The sequence below is a fragment of the Lonchura striata genome, chromosome 7 (assembly GCF_050655825.1).
Source record: "Lonchura striata isolate lonStrDom1 chromosome 7, ASM5065582v1, whole genome shotgun sequence".
NCBI classification, from domain to species: domain Eukaryota; kingdom Metazoa; phylum Chordata; class Aves; order Passeriformes; family Estrildidae; genus Lonchura; species Lonchura striata.
The window spans coordinates 18,832,378-18,851,691 of NC_140709.1; the positions used below are offsets into that span (position 1 = coordinate 18,832,378).

Genomic DNA, 19,314 nt, shown 5'->3' on the forward strand with positions numbered 1-19,314 from the left:
ATAATCTAATAATGTACAGGAAGCTATTTTGCGCTCTAAAACAGATTTAGCAATGGAACATTACTAATCTGATTCATTACGCATATGTATGCATATCTTTTCTTTCCAGGTATGTAAAAACCTACTGCTTTGTGCTCTTTCATGCTTCAGCCTCTCACTTTTGACTGAATCACTTCAAACCCATTTAATTACAGTAAGATCTGCAAAAGCATCCATAACTTCCCATCCATTTTCAAAGCAGTAATTTCACTGAAACATTATCCATGCAATAAAGGCCATGAAACCTGGAGTAATTCATAACTCTTACACTGCCATCAGTCGTTGGTTTATCTATTATCACCTCTGGCAGAAGTTGTCCAGTAGGAGACAACAGACCTGGTGGTCCCTCCACCAGGGAAACCACCCCATTGCAATCCACGGTGCTGTGCATCTTCCCATTCACTGGGAAGACTGCCAGCCTTCTGGATGACCGACTGGCCTGGCTGATGTTACTGCTGCGCCGCTCCCCGTGCCCGCGCGGCAGAAACAGAGAACCTCTTCTGCTCAGAGTGTCCTCAAACATGCTGTGCTCATCGTCAGCAAAGTCATATTCTGATCCCCTCTCTCTTCCGTCGTCTCTAGAACTGAAAAGACTTGTTCTGCTACTAGGCCTGGGAGAAAACAGGGAGCCATGAACACTCAGCAAAGACTGCAAAGGAAACATAAAAAATGATGATCTGAAGATTATAAGTATACAAAATACATGTCTACGTATAAGAAAAAAAAAATTTATATTCCCCAGGAATTTTTCAGTGTTATCTTTAATACACTGCCTCAGGCTGATCTCAAAATACATTACAGATGAAAGTCAACTGAGTGGGTAAATTTACAATGTGCCTAAAACAATAACTGGAGAGAAAAAAAAAATAACCTGTATAAGGCCATAGTAGTTTAGTAGTTTCAATCTCTGCTTTAAAAAGAAAAAACAAGTTTTCCATAAACTCCAATGATCCACATTGAACATGCATTATGTTAAAATGTATCAATACCTTTAGTCTTCTAAATTCATACATTATACTTAAATTTCCTTTTATGAATTAAGAAGGCATTTCTATTTCAGATTAACTAGGAAAATGCAATGCTGCTGTACATGTTAAGGTGCTAAATTATAAAATGAGAGACTTTTTTTAAGGCACATTTTAGAAAATAATACTAATAGTAAGTTGGTATTTAAGATAATGCTACATTAGTTTTCCTTTGTTGCCTTATTGCAATGTTGCAGTGAAGTTTGTTGCATATAACAGTAATCACACAAATCAATCACACAGTTGCATTACTCACCTGGTGGGGTGATGTAAATGGCTTCCCATAAGTTAGTTTGTTCCCATCAAAAGAAAAACGGAAACCTTTCCCTTTGATACTGCCATCTGATTCAGATTTTGGAAGCTTTTCATCCTTCATGTCATCCTCTTCTCCAGAGAGCTCTCTCTGCCTTCTTTTCTTTCTTCTATTTCTCCTTTCTTTGGCACTTTTTGAGCTAAGCTTGGATGCGTCTGAAGAACTATCTGAGGGTGCAGCATTCCCACTTTCACAGCTGTACTCAGTCATCTCTACTGCAGCTGCTGCTATTGCCTGCCACAGCAATTATTTAACAAGATGCTTTATAAATTACACTATTTTAAAAGAAGGATATAGCCCCTGTTCCTAAGATTTGTATCAAATTACTTCTAATAAACAGTGTAGTTGGATTTGTGCAAAGCTAGAAATGAAATTCTGTAGTATGAATGGAATTCTAATGGAGGACTTAGCATCCTTGTCATGGGGTCAGCCCACATCGTCTACAGCCACGAAGTTCATTAGAAAACATTTGAAAATTATTAAATTTATTAACTAGAGTGAACGCAACAGCAAACAAAAGAGCTAAACAGACTCACGCTTCAGTCTGTATTAATTTAGTAAACTAATCCTAATTTTTATCCTCAATAGCTTCCTCAAGCTGCTTCCAGTCTTTCATTTGCTAGTAGCAGCACAAGTAGCAAAAATGAATCAGAAATTTACAGATGAAAATATTTTACACTCTAATCAAGGGTTGAAAAGTATTGAAATTATTTCTAAGGTAAGAATTTGGATAGTCATCATGCCAGTTTACTAGCTACTACCCCAAGAAAATAGAGATTAATTTAAAACTATTATTGTGATTTGGATACTACTCTTTGTTCTCAGTTCAGAAATTCATTAACAATTTAGATATGATATATTTAAAAAGCATTATATATTTTAAAAGCAAAAATAGGCATAGGAAAAGCAGTCTACAGTATTTGCAAGGTATGTTAAAGAATGGAATGGCGTTTTTTTTAATATGTAAATTTAATTACCGGTTTTGTTTTAACACACAGCATGCAAAGGAACACACTAAGGCCCAGATTCTTGTTAGAATATACCTGAGCTTCTTCTTGCTGCTTCCGCAGTTGTTCAAGCTTCAGTTTAAAGTCTGCCTCCCTCTGCTCTGCTTCAACAATTGTTGCTTGATTTTGTTCTTCATAGGCCATGGCAACCACAGCCAAAATCAAGTTAATCAAATAGAAGGAACCCAGAAAAATCACCACAACAAAAAATATCATGTATGATTTGCCAACAGCTCGTAGTGTCTATAGGAGGAGAAGAGAAATCAATCAGCTGGTGAAGAAATGCATAAGTCCTGCAGTTCATAAGCATTAATGACTTGGAAAAGTGCAAAACTTAGTAGGTTTTCCTTCTGTAGTAAAATCACACAAGTTTTCTGAATTACAAAATAATCAAGATAAAGGGAGCATTCTTGTATGTGAAAAACATGCCTAAGGATCACGCCGCTTTGCGATAAACCTGTTTCAATGCCTAATAATCTTGCTAAGTATGTGGGATCAGAGTTCTTAATGTAAGTCACATATCACAGGTTGGGATCTTAGAATACTTACCATGTATTAGCATGTTTTCCCTTTGAAATAAATAAATGAATTAAAAATAGCACAATTGATAAGATAATTAGAAGATAGGATTTATTATAATTAATACATTTGCACACACCATATAATGAAAAGCTACTGTAAGAAAGTTAATTTGTATCAAGTCATTTATTCTAGGTCATAAAAAACAGGATTAAGGGTACTGAAATTAAGGTTCAGATTTTGTTGTCATGAAGTCTTTTTACTTTAATTTTACTTTCATTTACTTTAATTTAAACTCAATATTGACATTTTAGAAAATATAATGAAGCACAAAACATACACTGTAAAAATTAAATTAAGGACCAAAAAACCCCTCATGTGCCTCTTCAGAAATAATGAGATTCTGTATCAAGTGTCCATGTCTGCTTAGTTTTGCAACTGAATTTGCTTCCTTTGGTAAATTTTAATGGCTAACAATAGCAATGGTATTTTATATAAATAAGAATGGCCTTTCCATGATTGATTTGGGGCCATTAATACATAAACCAGAATTTTTAAAATATACTCACCAGCTGATAAAGATTTTCCCAATAGTCCTGTGTCATCAGTCGAAACAGTGACAAGAAAGCCCAACTGAATGTGTCAAAGCTAGTATATCCATAGTTGGGGTTTTTACCAGCTTTCACACAGATAAACTCTTCTGGGCATTTCCTATAAGAGGGGGGAAAAAATTAAAAGAGGCAAAACAATCCATACACAAATTTCATATAAAACTTTTTTTTAAAATTATTGTTTCTTGAGCTTCTTATATCCACATCATCTGTGAAGGGTGCTTCTATTTATGGCTTAAAACAATGCAAAGATTAGTGGGGAAATTAAAAGTCTGTTCTTTAAAGAATCCAGAGAGAACCAACAAGTGAGGGCAATATTTCCTTCTATAGCCTTTCACAGTTTTAAACAAAATAAAGTTTATTATCAACAGTTTGATATTACCTCTGCAAATATCTCTTCAATGAAAATAATATGTGTACTTTACACAGAGATTTCAATAGGTGAATACTTCCATGCAGGAAAAAGACAGCCAGCACACATATTTTATGCTGAACTTTGTCTGTCTGTGGTTGGCATACCAGATTTAGTGGCTTCTTCACATCTGTGAGCCTAATTAACAAATTCTACCAATTTGTAAAGAGCAAATAGCCAGCATAGGAATACTTCTATCTCATGAAATTTTTCATATTGGTTTTGAGAGTAGGTGATGCAATCTTGATATCAAATGTAAGCACACTGTTTCAATTAGGACAGAAGAGGCTCTTGTCCCCAAAATCTCTACAGAAAAACACTGTGAAGATTTCTTTTCATGTAGGTGTGCCTGTTCAATATGCATTTATACATGTTATATTATTATCTCAGAGTTACATATATGTTTACAAAAATAGTTTGACTATGTGTTATTTAAAGCTATTACCAACCAAAACCAAGGATGGACTGATAATTCATAAGCATATAGAATTATATGATTTGGTTATTATATGATTACTATTTTACAGGTGAGAAATGGCAGGAAACCCATGGCAAACAATGTTCTTAAGTCATTGATAACACAACGTCTACCTGCTAAGTGGAATTTTCTAGTTACATATGAGCTTTTAAAACAAATTTCCAGCAAAGTATTTTGCCATTTAACATTGTTACTCATTCAAGTGTCTACCTACTAGAAACCAAGACCATATTTTTATTAACTGACATTAGGTAACTAAATTATCTTTTTAAAGTTTAGATTGATATTTTTTACATGTTCAGACAGATTATACGTAATTTTCAGTGAACCTTACCCTGCATCTGAGCTATTGCCACAAAGCAGAAAATCTTTTGCTCCTTCTGGGCGATAGAAATGACCTAAAGAAAAGACAAAGAAGTAACATGTTTACAAATGAAAAGAGTTTTTTCTTTGTTTCTTTTGTGAGGATGAATCTATGTTCAAGTCATCAGGTTTTGAACGTTCATCATCTCCCAATAATGTTTTCCCAATAATGGGCTCAAAAACTGGCAGAATCATAGAATTGCTTGGGTTGGAAGTGACCACGAAGATCTGTTTCCAAAACACCTGCCATGGGCAGAAATGTCACTTAACAGATTGGGGTCCCATGCAAACTGGCCTTGAACACTTCCAGAAATGGGACATCCACAGCATCTCTGGGCAACAACAACAAAAAAAAGATTACAAAAATAAAATCCTAGAACGATGATTAGAACATAAATTGCATATTCTTTTCTTGAGTCACTGCCCACTGAATACCCTTCCAAGACAGGTAAGAGATGTAAAATACAAAACTTAAATCTCCTCTTATTCAGTAAGTAGACTGTTATCAGACAAAGCCTGCCTTTGGCTTTCTGGCAGTTTTGCAGTCAGAGTAACAACTAGCAAATCCTGGGAAAATATAAAGGCAGCATCTAAAATAAAGCAGGTGCTCCAATTACAATGTTCTAACAACTGCTGAACTATAAACTTTGCAGAATTTTTCTTCTAATTATAAGGTGGTAGCCTTCAGAAAAAGAGAAATATATGTTATTAATGAATAACAATTGTGCTGTCCTTAAAATAAAAAATAAGAAAACAATATAGTTCCAAAGATGATAATGAATTAGGAAAGTTTATAGAGGGTAGACCCCACTCAGAGGGATCTAAGCAAACCGGAGAAACAGGAGACACATAAAATTCAGCAAAGACAAGTGCAGCTGCGTGTCTGGGAGGGAAGAGCCCCTTGCAGTGATACAGGCTGGGAAGTGACTGGCTGCCAACAGTACTGGAGAAAATGCACTGCGAATTTTGCTGGACAGAGAGCCAGGAGAGGCTGAATCAGCAGGGTGCCCTGACACCCAAGAAGGGCAACAGCCTCCAGGGCTGCAGGAACAGGAGGGGAAGTGACTGCCCCCCTCAGCTCTGCCCTCCTCAGACCATACCCAGAGGCAGGTTCTTCTCAATTGTGCACAGCAGAATGATAGACAATGGGCATAATTACAAACAAGAGAAGTTCTGATTAGATATAAGGAGATACTTTTCACCATGAGGATAGCCAGGCAGTGAGATCTGGAAAAAGAGACAGAAATCTGGGAAAACACTCAACTGAATCAACCTGCTGTCATTCTCAGCTGCTTTCAAGCTGACAAAGGTTTTGGCTTTCAGAGGGTAAAAAACCTACTGTACTTAAATAGTCAGAAACAGCTCATAATACATGAATATAGGATGATGAATAATATTTGAACATAGGAGGATTCTAAACTGAACATCTAAATATAGTGATGAATATAGTTTTGAATCTACAATTCAAAACCAATACTTATAATGCAGCTGACACTGCATTATACAAATGATTAAGAATAGATATAAGAGAAAGGAGGAATACAAACACAACGAGACCAAACAGCCTTGCCGGCATCAGCACTCTGTGATGCCCAGCAAAGACAAAACATTTAGCACAGAAAGCTACTGATATTCTGGAAAATTTTATTCCTTTTAGATTGCCACCTAGTGCAAACTGGAAATGGAGAATCTATGTACTGTATAACCTGTATCTGAAGTGAGAATTCACAAATGTTCTGTAGCATCTTCAAACTATCAGCCAAAACTGCCAAAAAGCACTATCACCACTCCATTTTCACTCCATCCCTTCTTAGGCAAATTAGCTAAAATTAGACTTCCCGGAAAACATAAGCACAGTCACAGAATTGAAACAATTCAGAACTATAGAAAGATAACCCAAAAATGCAGAAAATAGCAGAAAACTTTAATGCCCGATGTTAAAAATGGGAGAAAAATCTGGTTTATCAAAACTCAGCCTATAACAACAGTATTTCCCTTTACTTTTTGTGAGAGTCACTGGGGAGAATAGCTAGCATCCATTATCCTATAAATTTCTTTTTATTTAAATACACTACTTTTACAATTAATCACTAAGCAATGCCCTGTAAATCCACATCTAGTACAAACCCACACAGGGAAACTGATTTTTGGTAATTAGAGAAGTTATTATATTACATCTCACAGTTCATTGTGATTATAATGTTATTGATGCTATCACTTAAACGGACAGAAATATAAAACATAAGCATCTGCATGTTTCTGAACCAGCCTGGATGTTACCTCTTCAGTCTACAGATATTAAGCCTGCTGGAAAATATCTGGATAAAAACGTATTTTTCAGTCCCAAGCAACACATCCTAAAGCTGAATACCATCTCTTTTCCTACTAGAATCTCAGCCTTCCTGGGGAGTTGTGTATCAGTGAAAACAACTGGTTTGTTACCTCTACCAAATAAAAAAAGGCATCTCTTAACTAGGCTCTCATACTTATCTAGTGCTTCTTTGTCTTTTTTATACCCTAAAGATATAAAAAGAGCATAAAAGAATTGGTTTTGTGAGACCTTGAGAAGACTAGGGAGGGAGCAGGTGGGGAGGAAGGGATGTGCACAGATCTTCACTCTACCTACAAGCATAACATGAAAGACTGTCATGAAGATGGAGCCTGACTCACCTCAGGAGTGTACTCTGGAAAGACAAGAGGTGACTAATAAAAGTTTGAGCATGGGAAATTCTGAAATTATATTCAAGGAAGTTTAGTTACAACATACATAGAATACAAAGTATTTCTTACTTTCTTCATTAATGTATGCTGCCCAGTCAAATTCTGTACCATTAAAGTATGGAATCAGCTTTTCAAAAGCTGTTGTATTTTCTGTTGGCCAGAACAGGCATTTATTCCTCAGATTGCCCATGAACAGCTGCAGCCCTATCAGTGCAAATACACTCAGACAAAACACAGTCAGGATCATCACATCCGAGAGCTTCTTCACAGACTGAATCAGGGCTCCTACAATAGTCTTCAGGCCTGCAAAGAGAGTAGATTTTTATTATAATATTAAATATTTAACTAAGCTAAAATGCAATCTAAATGTCTCCAACACACTACTAAATACCATGCACAGCTTCAAAACAACAGTCTTAACGCATTTTCCAAAGGAAAAGCTACCAATAAGTTTCATCATTCCTGAAAAATAATTTGAAATTATGAATGGGAATGATTGGCATACATTCCAAAGCACTGCTCTTCAAATCAAGAGCTTTCAATTCATGCTCTCTATACATGTACAGTACATATAAAGAAAATAGTTTATTTTATTTTCTTTTTGATGCCTCTTGCTCCAAACCTTTGCCAGTATTCTATTACAATACAGAACATTTGGTTCTATAACAGCAAACAAAAAGAGACCACAATTTTATTTCAGTAGTAATTTTAACGCCTGCATTCTAATGCATCATCTTTTGTTGGAGGTGGGGTTTGGTGAAGATAGGCATCATAAGCTAATAACTACATCATGCAATCCCCATGCCACTCAATATTATCTTATTCCTTTGTCAGAAATTCAACTTCTGCAAAACTCTAAAATTTTCCATCCCAAATGCCTTTCATAAATATGTATATGCAACATTCGCATTAAAAAGACTTGATTTTGATCCTTAATGTGGGAGAGAAAATTTGACATCAGTAATTGGAGGACTATACAGGCTATGCAAATGAGTTCTTCATGCAATTGACTATTAAACTCTGAGGCTGACTGTTCTTGAGAATTAGAAAAGGAAATGAAATTGAAATTAGGACAAAAACCTGGATGTTTCTGTTAAAAACATGAGTTCAGCTTCTGTGCAGTTTCAGTCAGCCTCAGTGTTTAACCTCGCTCTCACCTGGAATGACTGATATTGTTTTCAAAACTCGGAGAACTCTGAATGTTCTCAACGCTGAGACATTGCCCAGGTCCACAAACTCTGTCACATATCTGTAGTGAGGGATTCCACACACAAACACAATGACAGCACACACAAAATTAAACAGAGGTGATGTGGAGTGTCTACTATTTTACACAGTTACTTCTTACCTGGAATTACAGAAATAGTTTTCAAAGCTCTCAATACTCTGAAAGTTCGAAGAGCTGAAAGATTGCCTAGGTTTACAAATTCTGTTATATACCTGTAGGATTAAATCACAGTTATTCAGAATTGAAGCAGAGTTTATACTACTTACCTGGACCTGAAATCCAGAAATCCTGGGGTTTTTGTTTTGGGTTTTTTTTTTAAGGAGTAAGTTAAAATCAAAGACTTGCATTCATATTTTCCTGTTTCAATTAAGTTTTCCCTAAGAAATTCAGCCTTAACTGCAAATTTAAAATGAAGCCTAAAAGACCTCCTTTTGTTTTTAAAATCCTTTTTTAAATTGATTGTTAGTGGTATCTTCTGTACTGTGGAATAGTCCACCAATCCTGCTATGTGCTACATTAGTGTAAAATATTCTAGTGTAAAAATCTGAAGCACAATTCAGCTACAATTAATTACATATGAACTAATATAAGCCAAACAAACTATTACAGGTTAAAAAATATTGTTATTTTACTTAAAAAAATATTATATACTTACGCAAAGCAAATTACAACAAAATCAAGCCAGTTCCAGGGGTCACGAAGGCACGTAAAATCATTTATACAGAAGCCTCTTGCAAAGACTTTTACTAGAAATTCAAAAGTATAAATTCCAGTGAAAGTGTACCTATGAAAAAACATTCAAGCAAAAGTAAAAGACTGTTGTGTTGTTCAGTGATACATCATGAGCATACAGGAAAATAACTCAAACCCAGTAATTAGTACGTGCACTGAACAGCAGTTATAAACTCTCATAAAGTATGACTGTTTTTCCACCATTCTTTTGTGAGACAGTAGGATTATACTTTTTAATTTTGTTTGAAAAAATATTTTTGTAGTTTCTAGCATATAAGATTTTTTAATTTCATCACTAATGATGATAATCATGAATAACATGAAAAAAAATTTGTTCAAATAACACTTGAGCATGGTTGCCACATCAAAAATAAAGTCCATGGGTAAGTAAAATCTATGTACTGAAGGTACTTGATGGTTGACCAGGCAGACCTATGAATGACAAACAAGAATCCTCAGCAGATGTACTTTCTTTAAAGAGTGGGTGTGTCCCATAATTAGATTTTGCTGCACAAAATGAAGGTGTTTCAGAGGTGCTATAGAAAGCATCTTCCACACTGAAAACTAATAGTTTTGGGTGCAATGACCAATTTCTTTCATTTCTTCTTTTAATTATAAAGAACAGGAAGTATTTATGAAAACATTGCTTGTATGAACATTCTGAGGAAATGTATTTTGTTCAGAGACAAAGTTTGACAATTTCACAGCTTCTTTCCTTTGCAGAGCTTGCAGGACTCTGCTGCTTTGGGTTGCAGCTACAATCAAACTCCAAGCAGGAAAAAGGAGAATATTGGTATTACAGAAGTAAGTAAAACTGCATGGTGTAGCTCTTAATTTTCTTTTCATTATTAAAACATTTTAACTATTATTAGCCTATTTGAGTATACTTACTCTACATTCTTCGCCCATTCTGGAAGATTACTCCATGTCATCAACACACAATTTGCCAAAATAGTGAGCATAATGACCTTGTTGAACAATGTTGACCATAGTTAAGGAACGTATCCCTTTTAAAAGCCGAATAACACAAAATACAAGGAACTGACCAGGACACAGAACACTGACAACATGTACAATACAAATCAGTTTACTATCACTAGCAATGTCATAAGTAATGCAAAGACATTTCACAAGAATGATGGTTATACACCTATCACAAAATCATTTAGGTTTGAAAAGACTGCTGAGGTCACCAAATCCAACTTTTGACTCTTCACTTGTCAACTAGACCATGGCACCACATGCCATATCCAGCCATTTCCCGTACACCTCCTGAATATTGACACTACCACTTCCCTGGGAAGTCCATTCCAGTGCTTGACAAACTTTTTTTGTGAAGAAATTCCTCCTGATGTCCAACCCGAACTTCTCCTGGTACAGCTTGAGGCCATTTCCTCTTGTCCAGTCACTGGTTACCTGGGAGAAGAGCCTGCCCCCCACCTGGTTACACCCTCCTTCCCTCAGCTGCTCCTCACAGGACTCGCTCTCCACACCCTTCACCAGCTTCACTGCCCCTCTCTGGACCTGCTCCAGCGCCTCAATGTCCTTTCTGAACTGAGGGGCCCAGAACTGGACACAGCACTCGAGGTGTGGCCTCACCAGTGCTGAGTACAGGGGGACAGCCATTGTCCTGGCCTTGTTGGCCACGCTATTCCTGATACAGGCCAGGATGCCATTGGATTTCTTGGCCACCTGGGCACACACTGGTTCTTGTTCAGCTGCTGTCTACCATCACCCCCAAGCCCTTTCCCCCTGGCCACTTTCCAGCACTCTGCCCCCAGCCTGTAGCACTGCATGGGGCTGTTGTGGCCAGTTTGTAGGACCCAGCAGTTGGTCATGTTGAACCTCATGCCCCTGGTCTGGCCCATCGATCCAGCCTGGCCACGTGCCTCTGTGGGGCCTTCCTACCCTCCAAGGGTACACTCACTCCCTTCATCCAGATGATCCATATGGATTTTAGACAGGGTTGGGTTCAATACTGCACCTTAGGGAACTCTGACTTTTCTTCTGAAATTCATCAGCAGGTTAAGTGACTAATCTTAGCTCCGATTGATTTTGAAAGAATTAAAGGCAGGAATGCTTCAAACACTAAATAAAAAATCCTAGTGTTAACATTAGTAATATTAATCAGTAACAATTTTAACAAACCACTTGAAAAGGATATGAATGAACCAAAATCTTAATAGCTAGTCTTCTAGTGAAATTGAAAGGAGATAAAAGGTACAAGGCAGGTGTGGCACTGAACCTGTGGATTGTCTTCGCTTTATCCAGTACTATAAAAGTCTTTAAAACAGAGACAAAATTGGGGTAGTGGGGTTAGGAAATTAAGGATACATTTTAGCAACCTTGCCATAATACAGGCTGCTTACACACATATCTAAATAGCCAAATTTATTTTCAGTAGGACTGCAGAAGGAAATAACAGATTCTAAATTTTCATATGAGCAACAACAATGCTACACCATGCATTCTTTGTCTCTGTGCTCTTAAAATCTGCATTTCTGATTTTCTACAATTAAGTTATTACATTAAAACTATAATTAAAATGTGACTTTTTACATTTAAATTTAATGCAGCTCTTTTACTTGCATTTCAGAACAAAGTCGGCAATGCAAAACAAAGCACCTAAGTAACCACTTTTGGGACCTTACAAGGAACTATTTAACCATTTCAGCATGTTAAAACTGCTTTTGGGGTGAGACATCCTTGGCTTTTAAAATCCTTGGCTTTACTGCCTTTATTGTTTGTGCAGCTGTCACTAGTACCATCAACATAACCATTTTTGATTTTAAATAGGAGACACGATGAAAATATAATAGAATGAAATTTTAATTAAATCTACATTTAATGGTTATTCTCCCAAAATCTAATATCTGCAAATAAGCAGGCTATAACACTTAATATTTCTGTTTTCTAATGACATTTTACTATAAAATAAATAGATAATTTGTCAATAATGTTTGAGAAGTCAACAGAACAAAAACTAAAATAACCAAAAAATCTGCATCTGATTATTAGTATTCAACATTTTATACTAGAAAAAACACTAATTAGATTGCTTATTACAGATATAATAGAGCTCTTTGATAAAATTCTTATCTTGCAAGATACTATTTTGTTGATTATTCAGTACTTAATTTCAAAAACCTGTTCTCTGGTTTTAATTCAACAGACATTTTATTGATTTCACAATAAAATAACCACTTGCTGCTTATTTTGTACTGCCTTTTTAATGTAAACTCAGTTTTGTTTTCTTTCTTGACATCATTTCACTTCACATGCATATATAAAAATAACTTTCCTTCATGTATACTTGCCAAAGTAAACACTTTGCTCTTTTCTTCCTTTTTTATCAGTATTTCTATAAATGTTTTTATCAGTATTTCTATAAATGATGTTTTCTTTCTTGACATCATTTCACTTCACATGCATATATAAAAATAACTTTCCTTCATGTGTACTTGCCAAAGTAAACACCTTGCTCTTTTCTTCTTTTTTTATCAGTATTTCTATAAATGAAACTGAATCAGTATATATAAATTTAGATTTTGTCTTCAGGTCTATATCGGGCTATAACATAGACCCTAATATTGAAACACAAAGATTGGTTTACACTTTTTTTCTTTTTTTTTAAATTTTGTAAACCTAACATTTTTATGATATTTTCAGGAATGTTTGACAGTGATTGTTCTCTCATATGACTGAGCAAGCATTTTATCTAAGAACGTCTGTAATGAACTAGATCTCAGGTATCATGTCTCTTACAAAACCCAGAGAGCAGCCAGACATGGAAAGCTTTCAAATGGTTCAGCATTAAATCAGATCTGAAGAGATTACAGGACATTTCATACAAAATCCATTCATTAAAATACCATAACATGAGACATTAAAAGAAAAATGCTTTTTTTCCCTTTTTTTTTTCTTTTTAAGGCAACTTTAGCAAAAGTTACAGTTGCAACTGTAACTTCATAGTGAAATCAAAATAACTAACATGATAGTACCTACTGCATAATACTTTCAACCAGTGCTTCTGACCAACTCCCCAGCAGAGCATTTATCAGGCTATAGTAAAAGAGGAGTGCTCTAATTACATTCTTAACACAAACCACTCACTTTTTTATTGATGTAATATGGGTCCAGGTCCTCCAGGGGTTCAGACACCATTCCTGGAGGAATATCACCATAAATAAATGGCAGTGTCTTTCCTGCCTCTAAGTCATTATTTGGCTCTGGGTGATTTGCTTCATGACCAGTATCATCTGTAGGCTCATCTTGGTCAGAATTAAATTTTTCATCAGCAATACGTTTTTCAATAGCTGCAAGAGATTCTTCAGTGAAATAGAAGAAGCTGTCAGGTCCTGGTGGTACCAGCATTGCCTGCGCCATCTTTTCATTCTGCAAATTTTAAATGCTTTTAGGCTCTTGTGTAAGATCCTAGGAGGACATGCAGGAAAAAAAAAAGAAGAAACAGAAGGTCATACCACCAACAAAATCCCCAAATATCAGCTTTTGGCATAGTCACACTCTGCCTCTTTTCTCTTTATAAAGCCCTGTAGCAAGAAATATTTCAGTTAACAGCCAGACACTTTATAGAAAATTAGCTACTCATGGCAAAGAGAAGTTAAGAAGCAAAGAAAAAATAATGAAAGAAAAAAGAGAAGAAATTTTCTCAGTTTGTCGCCTCAGATTAATACCTCACAACAAAAAAGAAAAAACATTCTAACTTTCCCTAGCCTAATACTAAGTTACTTTATTGTGAAAAAGTAAAAAGTGTTTCAGCATAGCTAAATATTACAGTCAATGATCACAACCTCTACCATCACCTTAAAACACCTTGCATTGATATTATAAAAGCAGAAAGAAAAAACATGCTATTTTTATTACTCTAAATTTCTTATGGCAACATTGCTCCATCTGGTGGCTTATACTATGACTGCCAAACTAATGTTTATGTGATCCCATTAGGTACTACACAAACACATGGTATATATAAAGCCATATTTACAGGCAGAAAGCAACTGGCCTGAAGTCTAGTCTTTCCCTTTTAGGCTTTCTGGTTCATATCTACCTGATTTCCAGCTGTAACTTTGATGGCACTATCTCTGTAATTAAAAAAGTTATGATGGATGAAGTGTTTTAGATTTATACAAAAAGCACAGCATAAGTCTTTGGCAAATACCACAATAGACACAAAAAGGTGGGGGGCTCTTTACACTGACGACTGACTACTAAAGAGGTGAGAAATTTCCTAATAAATAATTGTAGAAATTGGACATTTTTCATGTCACCTGCTAAGCACTTTAAGAAAACACAGACAGTCTTTTTGTCTGGAAAAGAAAGTCTGAGAATGTCACGTCTTTCCTTATTTATATAAAAATGGCTAATCTCAGCTGTTCATCTTAAAGCGATTATTCACCATTTTCAAATGCAAGATCTGATTTTTGTCTAGCCTTTTGGGGCAAATAGTTCTAAAATCCTTAGGACCAGTGAACCTGAAGTTCTGACCAGTCATACTTGGACTGACAACCAACTGTGTCTCAAAAGGAACTTTTCCTTCAGAAGCTGAATGACACATGTGCCTCTAAATACCCAGAAAACCTTCACCATCAAAAAGGGAGAAAGATCTGTCTTCCAAGGAACAACACCAGGATTTCTTTCCTTTAACTTCATTTTTACTTAAGAGCTAAGATAACACAAATATTACATGGTACCTTTAGGTAATTTATTTAGCTTACAATTCTGGGTTTTTTTGTTTTTTTTTTTTTTTATAAAATGGAGAGGCAGATATTATCTGCTTCTTCATTTGTAAGCTGAAAAATCAAAAAAATAATTTCCTTAGTGCAAGCAGTTGAGTCTATACATATTCAAGGAAAGTTCTTATTTGTAGGGGTTTTCTCCTACACCAAGGTGGTAGCAGTATTAAATAGTTATGTTTTCCTAAAAAAAAATCTGTAACATATGTAACATATAGGAACGACTTTTTATACACCTACTACTTTTTATATACCTACTACATGTATTGTAACAGATTCTGAGGACAGCACTTGTAATAAAATTTTTGTGAATTATGCAAAAAGTTAATGCCAATTTAAATAGTCCACATCCACTTAGTTATTATCTAAAATAGTTAGATGGTTGCACAAAGTCTTTTAGAGTCTGAAGAGACAAAAAAGTAAGATCTACAGCTATCAGACCAATTTCTATCTTATAACCAAATAAAACAGGAGCTGTATATACTGTGCTGCCCTGAAACGGGAGTGTTGCTCTTTACAGGCTAAATAAAATACAAGCTTTTCAGCACAGCTACACATCATGACCAGTCTACCATGCCTATAAACAAGTAGGAGTACACTTGGCAGTCTAAGAAATATTTAGGAAACTTTGTGTTTCAATTATTGTTTTCGGAAACAAGCATGGGAACAACAAAAACTAATCAAACAAAACCAAATAAACAAAAAAAAAAGGGAGATACTGGATGAAAATGCAAATATATACCATAATATTCGGCTAGTCTTTTAGAATATGCTCTCACTAGTTAATAAAGACTCAACAAAACTTTAAAAATAGGTTTTTAGTCAACGTTAGGCATATAGACTTGCAAAGTGAAGAATGTGATGCCCACAGAAACTACTCAAATCAAACATGTACTTGAAAATGTCACTGTCATGTCTGTCCATGCATTTTGTCTAAATTTAAAGGTCTATAATGCGTAAAACTAAAAGTTCATGACTGTTCATTTTACCAAATGCCACTACAGCCTTATGGCAGTTTTTCTGAGTTACTGCAGTTGTGATCAGAACGAAAACCAATCTTTCTGCTTGTTCACATTACCCTGGTTTATTCAGCAAGGCTGAAGTGGTACCTGTAGGGCTGAGATGAACTCCGGCATTTCTCTCTAGAGACACCACAGCCAGCATCTGCAGCACAATTTTCAGTGTTAAAACAAAAAAAAGTTATTTTCCACTACATGACAAATATCTTCTATGAATGCCTTATTCCAGCAGCCTAATCACAGCCCATGCAGGGAAAAAAAAACCCCACATCTATTAAATACTTCTTGAGTTTCAGTTCAGTGACTGTTTCCTTTTCATGACTGTTTTAAAGTACTGCAAATACGTGTTGTAACACGGTGGAAGAAAGTGATGCTGCTTATACTGTTATCTCATGAAAATCACTTTATCCTTGAAAGAAATTGAATTTAAAAAGAAAAACAAGAAAAAGATAAAGCAGGATAGGTTGGTTTAATTACTTAAATGTGTCTCTTTCCTCCAATTTTGACAGCATTTGTATTATGAACTAAGATAACAATCAAACTAGAAAACCATATTTAATGTGAATCCTGAAGAAACTGTCACCCTTCCATCCAAAAAATCCCACAAAGGTCCTTTTGAAAGCCCAACATTAAAAAATCACCATCAGTAAAAACAAAACCCAGCGCATAAATCCCCATTTTCTCATCTTACTGTTAATAAATAGGCCTCTGATCTTTCATGGCTACGTTGTGCATGTAAACCTGATTGGAGACCCTATCCATCAAGCAGGACAGAAAATTCAAATTAGAAATGAAAAAATACAGAAAACTGCTACAAACCAGACTCTGTAGTAGCACAACACTAGGAGGAAACTCCTGGGCATGAGCGAGCCAGTTAACAACCTGATACTAATGGTAACATAAATATACTCTTATGGAGTATGGTTGAATGAGCAAGAATAATTTTTTGAAAAATATTTTTAATACGTATACAAAGAAAAACATCAGGGTCATTTATATTAAGTTAGGGGTTTTAAGTTTGAGTCCACCTGGCTGTCAAAAAAAATCATGAATAGATAGTGTTTATTGTTTCCATATATATATATATATCAATAAATAAAAAACTTTTGTTTCTATATTACTTTTAATATTTGCAAAAATAATGGTCAAGCTTAAAACCAAACCAGTCAGCAACAAAGCCTTAGTACTTACAAAATGTGTTTCCTTAACATAGTATTTTTATCTTAACATTTTTCAAAAGTAGGAATAAAACATCTGCTCTTCCTACTACATATTCTACAATATAATGATGAATGTTTCCAATGTTCTCTCTGCTATGGTACATTTCATAATGTTACTTGAGTAACTTGAATAAAGCTTTTAGTGTACTAAAGAAGCCATACTACTGAAATTACTACACCTCAAAAAACATCTAAGCCTCACATGTATGAAATTGCATTAAAAATAAGACAGGTAGATGTTCAGTGAATTTCACTTAGACAAGTGATCAAATCTGATGAGTCATGAATCAAATGTACAGATTTTTTTCTTTTTTTGCTAGGCTCTTTTTTGCGCATTTCTGAATATATAAACAAAAAGGTGCTTTTTTCCCCATGGGTATTTAATTCCACTACATAAATTAAGACTTACTTTATTAACTAATATATATTGTTATTGAGCAGTGATGCAGCCTTCATTTTCTACAGAAGATAAAACAGGTTTATTACTGCTATTTCAATGTCATAATTCTGTGACTGTTTGCAAAACAAGCAGGAGGCTATAAGACAAACCCAGAAAATTCTTAGGACAGTAGTTTAATCTAGAAAGCATCTGGTCCTAAACATCAGTAAGAACTAAAAGGTTTCTGAATTATTTATTGCTTTGAGACTGAATAGATTAGACCTACGCTATATTTCACCCCTGATACTTCTCAACAAAAGATTGTGCTAATGCAATAGCACTAAGTGGGACAGCTGAATTTTTAAAGAAAATATTTTACCATGCCATTTTTTTGTCTGTAAGTAATTTCATTTTCTATAGCTTGTCCATGAAAATAATTTTAAAATCCAAAATAAATGCTTATGGAAAAAATGCATTTCTTTTCATTTTAATGGATTCTACTCCTTATATGAAAATTGCCTTACATGACCTGTATTACCTCCAAAGGTATTCTAAATGAAGTATTTTCAATTCAATAGCCTCTGATTTCAATTTGTGAACTTATAGTAATACAGAGAAGACATACAAAAATATTGTAGGGATGAAAAATGCTTAAAATACAGAGGATGCTACAGCTCATCTTAAAAAAGAAGAATTCTCTAATATAAGCTCATTTTTAGAATCTGCAACCACTTAGAGGCAGATCAGTTTGCCTTTCCTTTATGTCAGAAAATTGGGTGCATATCTAGGAAACTCAGTCCTCACAAACAATCAATTCAATCCCCATGTATCAAGCAGCCACCTTGGAGCAGAGGCAATACAGCGAATAAAAAACTGTGAGAGATTTTACTATTGGCAAGGCACGGAAGAACTGTGAAAAACACAGTACATTGCCACAAATGTGATGTGCACATACGATGATATTTCTGTTATCTGCATGACTACTTGGACATTTTTCCAGGCCAGAGGAACACTGCTCAAAACATCAAGACCCTGCTTCTTGCTAGGTCCAAATAAGTTTTGTAACCCACTCTGCATAATAAGCCTAATTTAAAGCTTCCTCAGCCTGTTAACTCCTCTTTCAGTCTAAAGTCAAGTTTATATCAGACCTGTTCCTACAAATTTGCTCCTTAGTTACAAAACTAAGTCTATTATTTCACTTCAGTAGCCCATCAGTGCTTCTTATTTTCCCATATTTATAGTAAAAATTCTTCTCTCAGAATTTTCATCTGGTGACATAAATTCAGTGAACCTTTTCTATGAGTCACATAAAATATATCAGTCACTGAAACTTATCTTTGCATTTTTTGTTCTTATGTTAATATTATGGGGCAGATTTGTTGTTGTAAATCCTGGTGTTCAGTCTTTCAAGATTTCATTATCAATGTGTAGGGTTTTTCCCTCCTCATTTCTCCAGATTACTTCTTTAATTTTCTACTGTTTTTTATGTGTCATT

The 19,314-nt window shown here is 35.1% G+C and overlaps 1 protein-coding gene and 1 long non-coding RNA gene across 9 annotated transcripts in view; one reads left to right on the forward strand and one right to left on the reverse strand.

Moving 5' to 3' along the window:
- LOC144246699 (uncharacterized) overlaps positions 1–19,314 on the forward strand; it is a 93,474-nt gene that overhangs the window by 57,064 nt on the left and 17,096 nt on the right. Inside the window, exon 2 of the long non-coding RNA XR_014956545.1 lies at positions 10,172–10,252. This is a non-coding gene — a long non-coding RNA (uncharacterized LOC144246699). The remainder of the gene's footprint in view (positions 1–10,171; positions 10,253–19,314) is intronic.
- LOC110469653 (sodium channel protein type 2 subunit alpha-like) overlaps positions 1–19,314 on the reverse strand; it is a 159,747-nt gene that overhangs the window by 30,793 nt on the left and 109,640 nt on the right. For all 8 annotated transcript variants that reach the window (XM_085584344.1, XM_085584343.1, XM_085584342.1 and 5 more), the window contains 11 exons: positions 13,562–13,882; positions 11,611–11,731; positions 10,340–10,427; positions 9,372–9,500; positions 8,837–8,928; positions 7,558–7,791; positions 4,739–4,802; positions 3,473–3,614; positions 2,421–2,627; positions 1,321–1,611; positions 308–688 (listed from right to left, as the gene is read on the reverse strand). In XM_085584344.1, coding sequence (XP_085440470.1) covers positions 308–688; positions 1,321–1,611; positions 2,421–2,627; positions 3,473–3,614; positions 4,739–4,802; positions 7,558–7,791; positions 8,837–8,928; positions 9,372–9,500; positions 10,340–10,427; positions 11,611–11,731; positions 13,562–13,834 — 2,022 coding nt within the window. In that variant the 5' untranslated portion in view covers positions 13,835–13,882. The remainder of the gene's footprint in view (positions 1–307; positions 689–1,320; positions 1,612–2,420; positions 2,628–3,472; positions 3,615–4,738; positions 4,803–7,557; positions 7,792–8,836; positions 8,929–9,371; positions 9,501–10,339; positions 10,428–11,610; positions 11,732–13,561; positions 13,883–19,314) is intronic.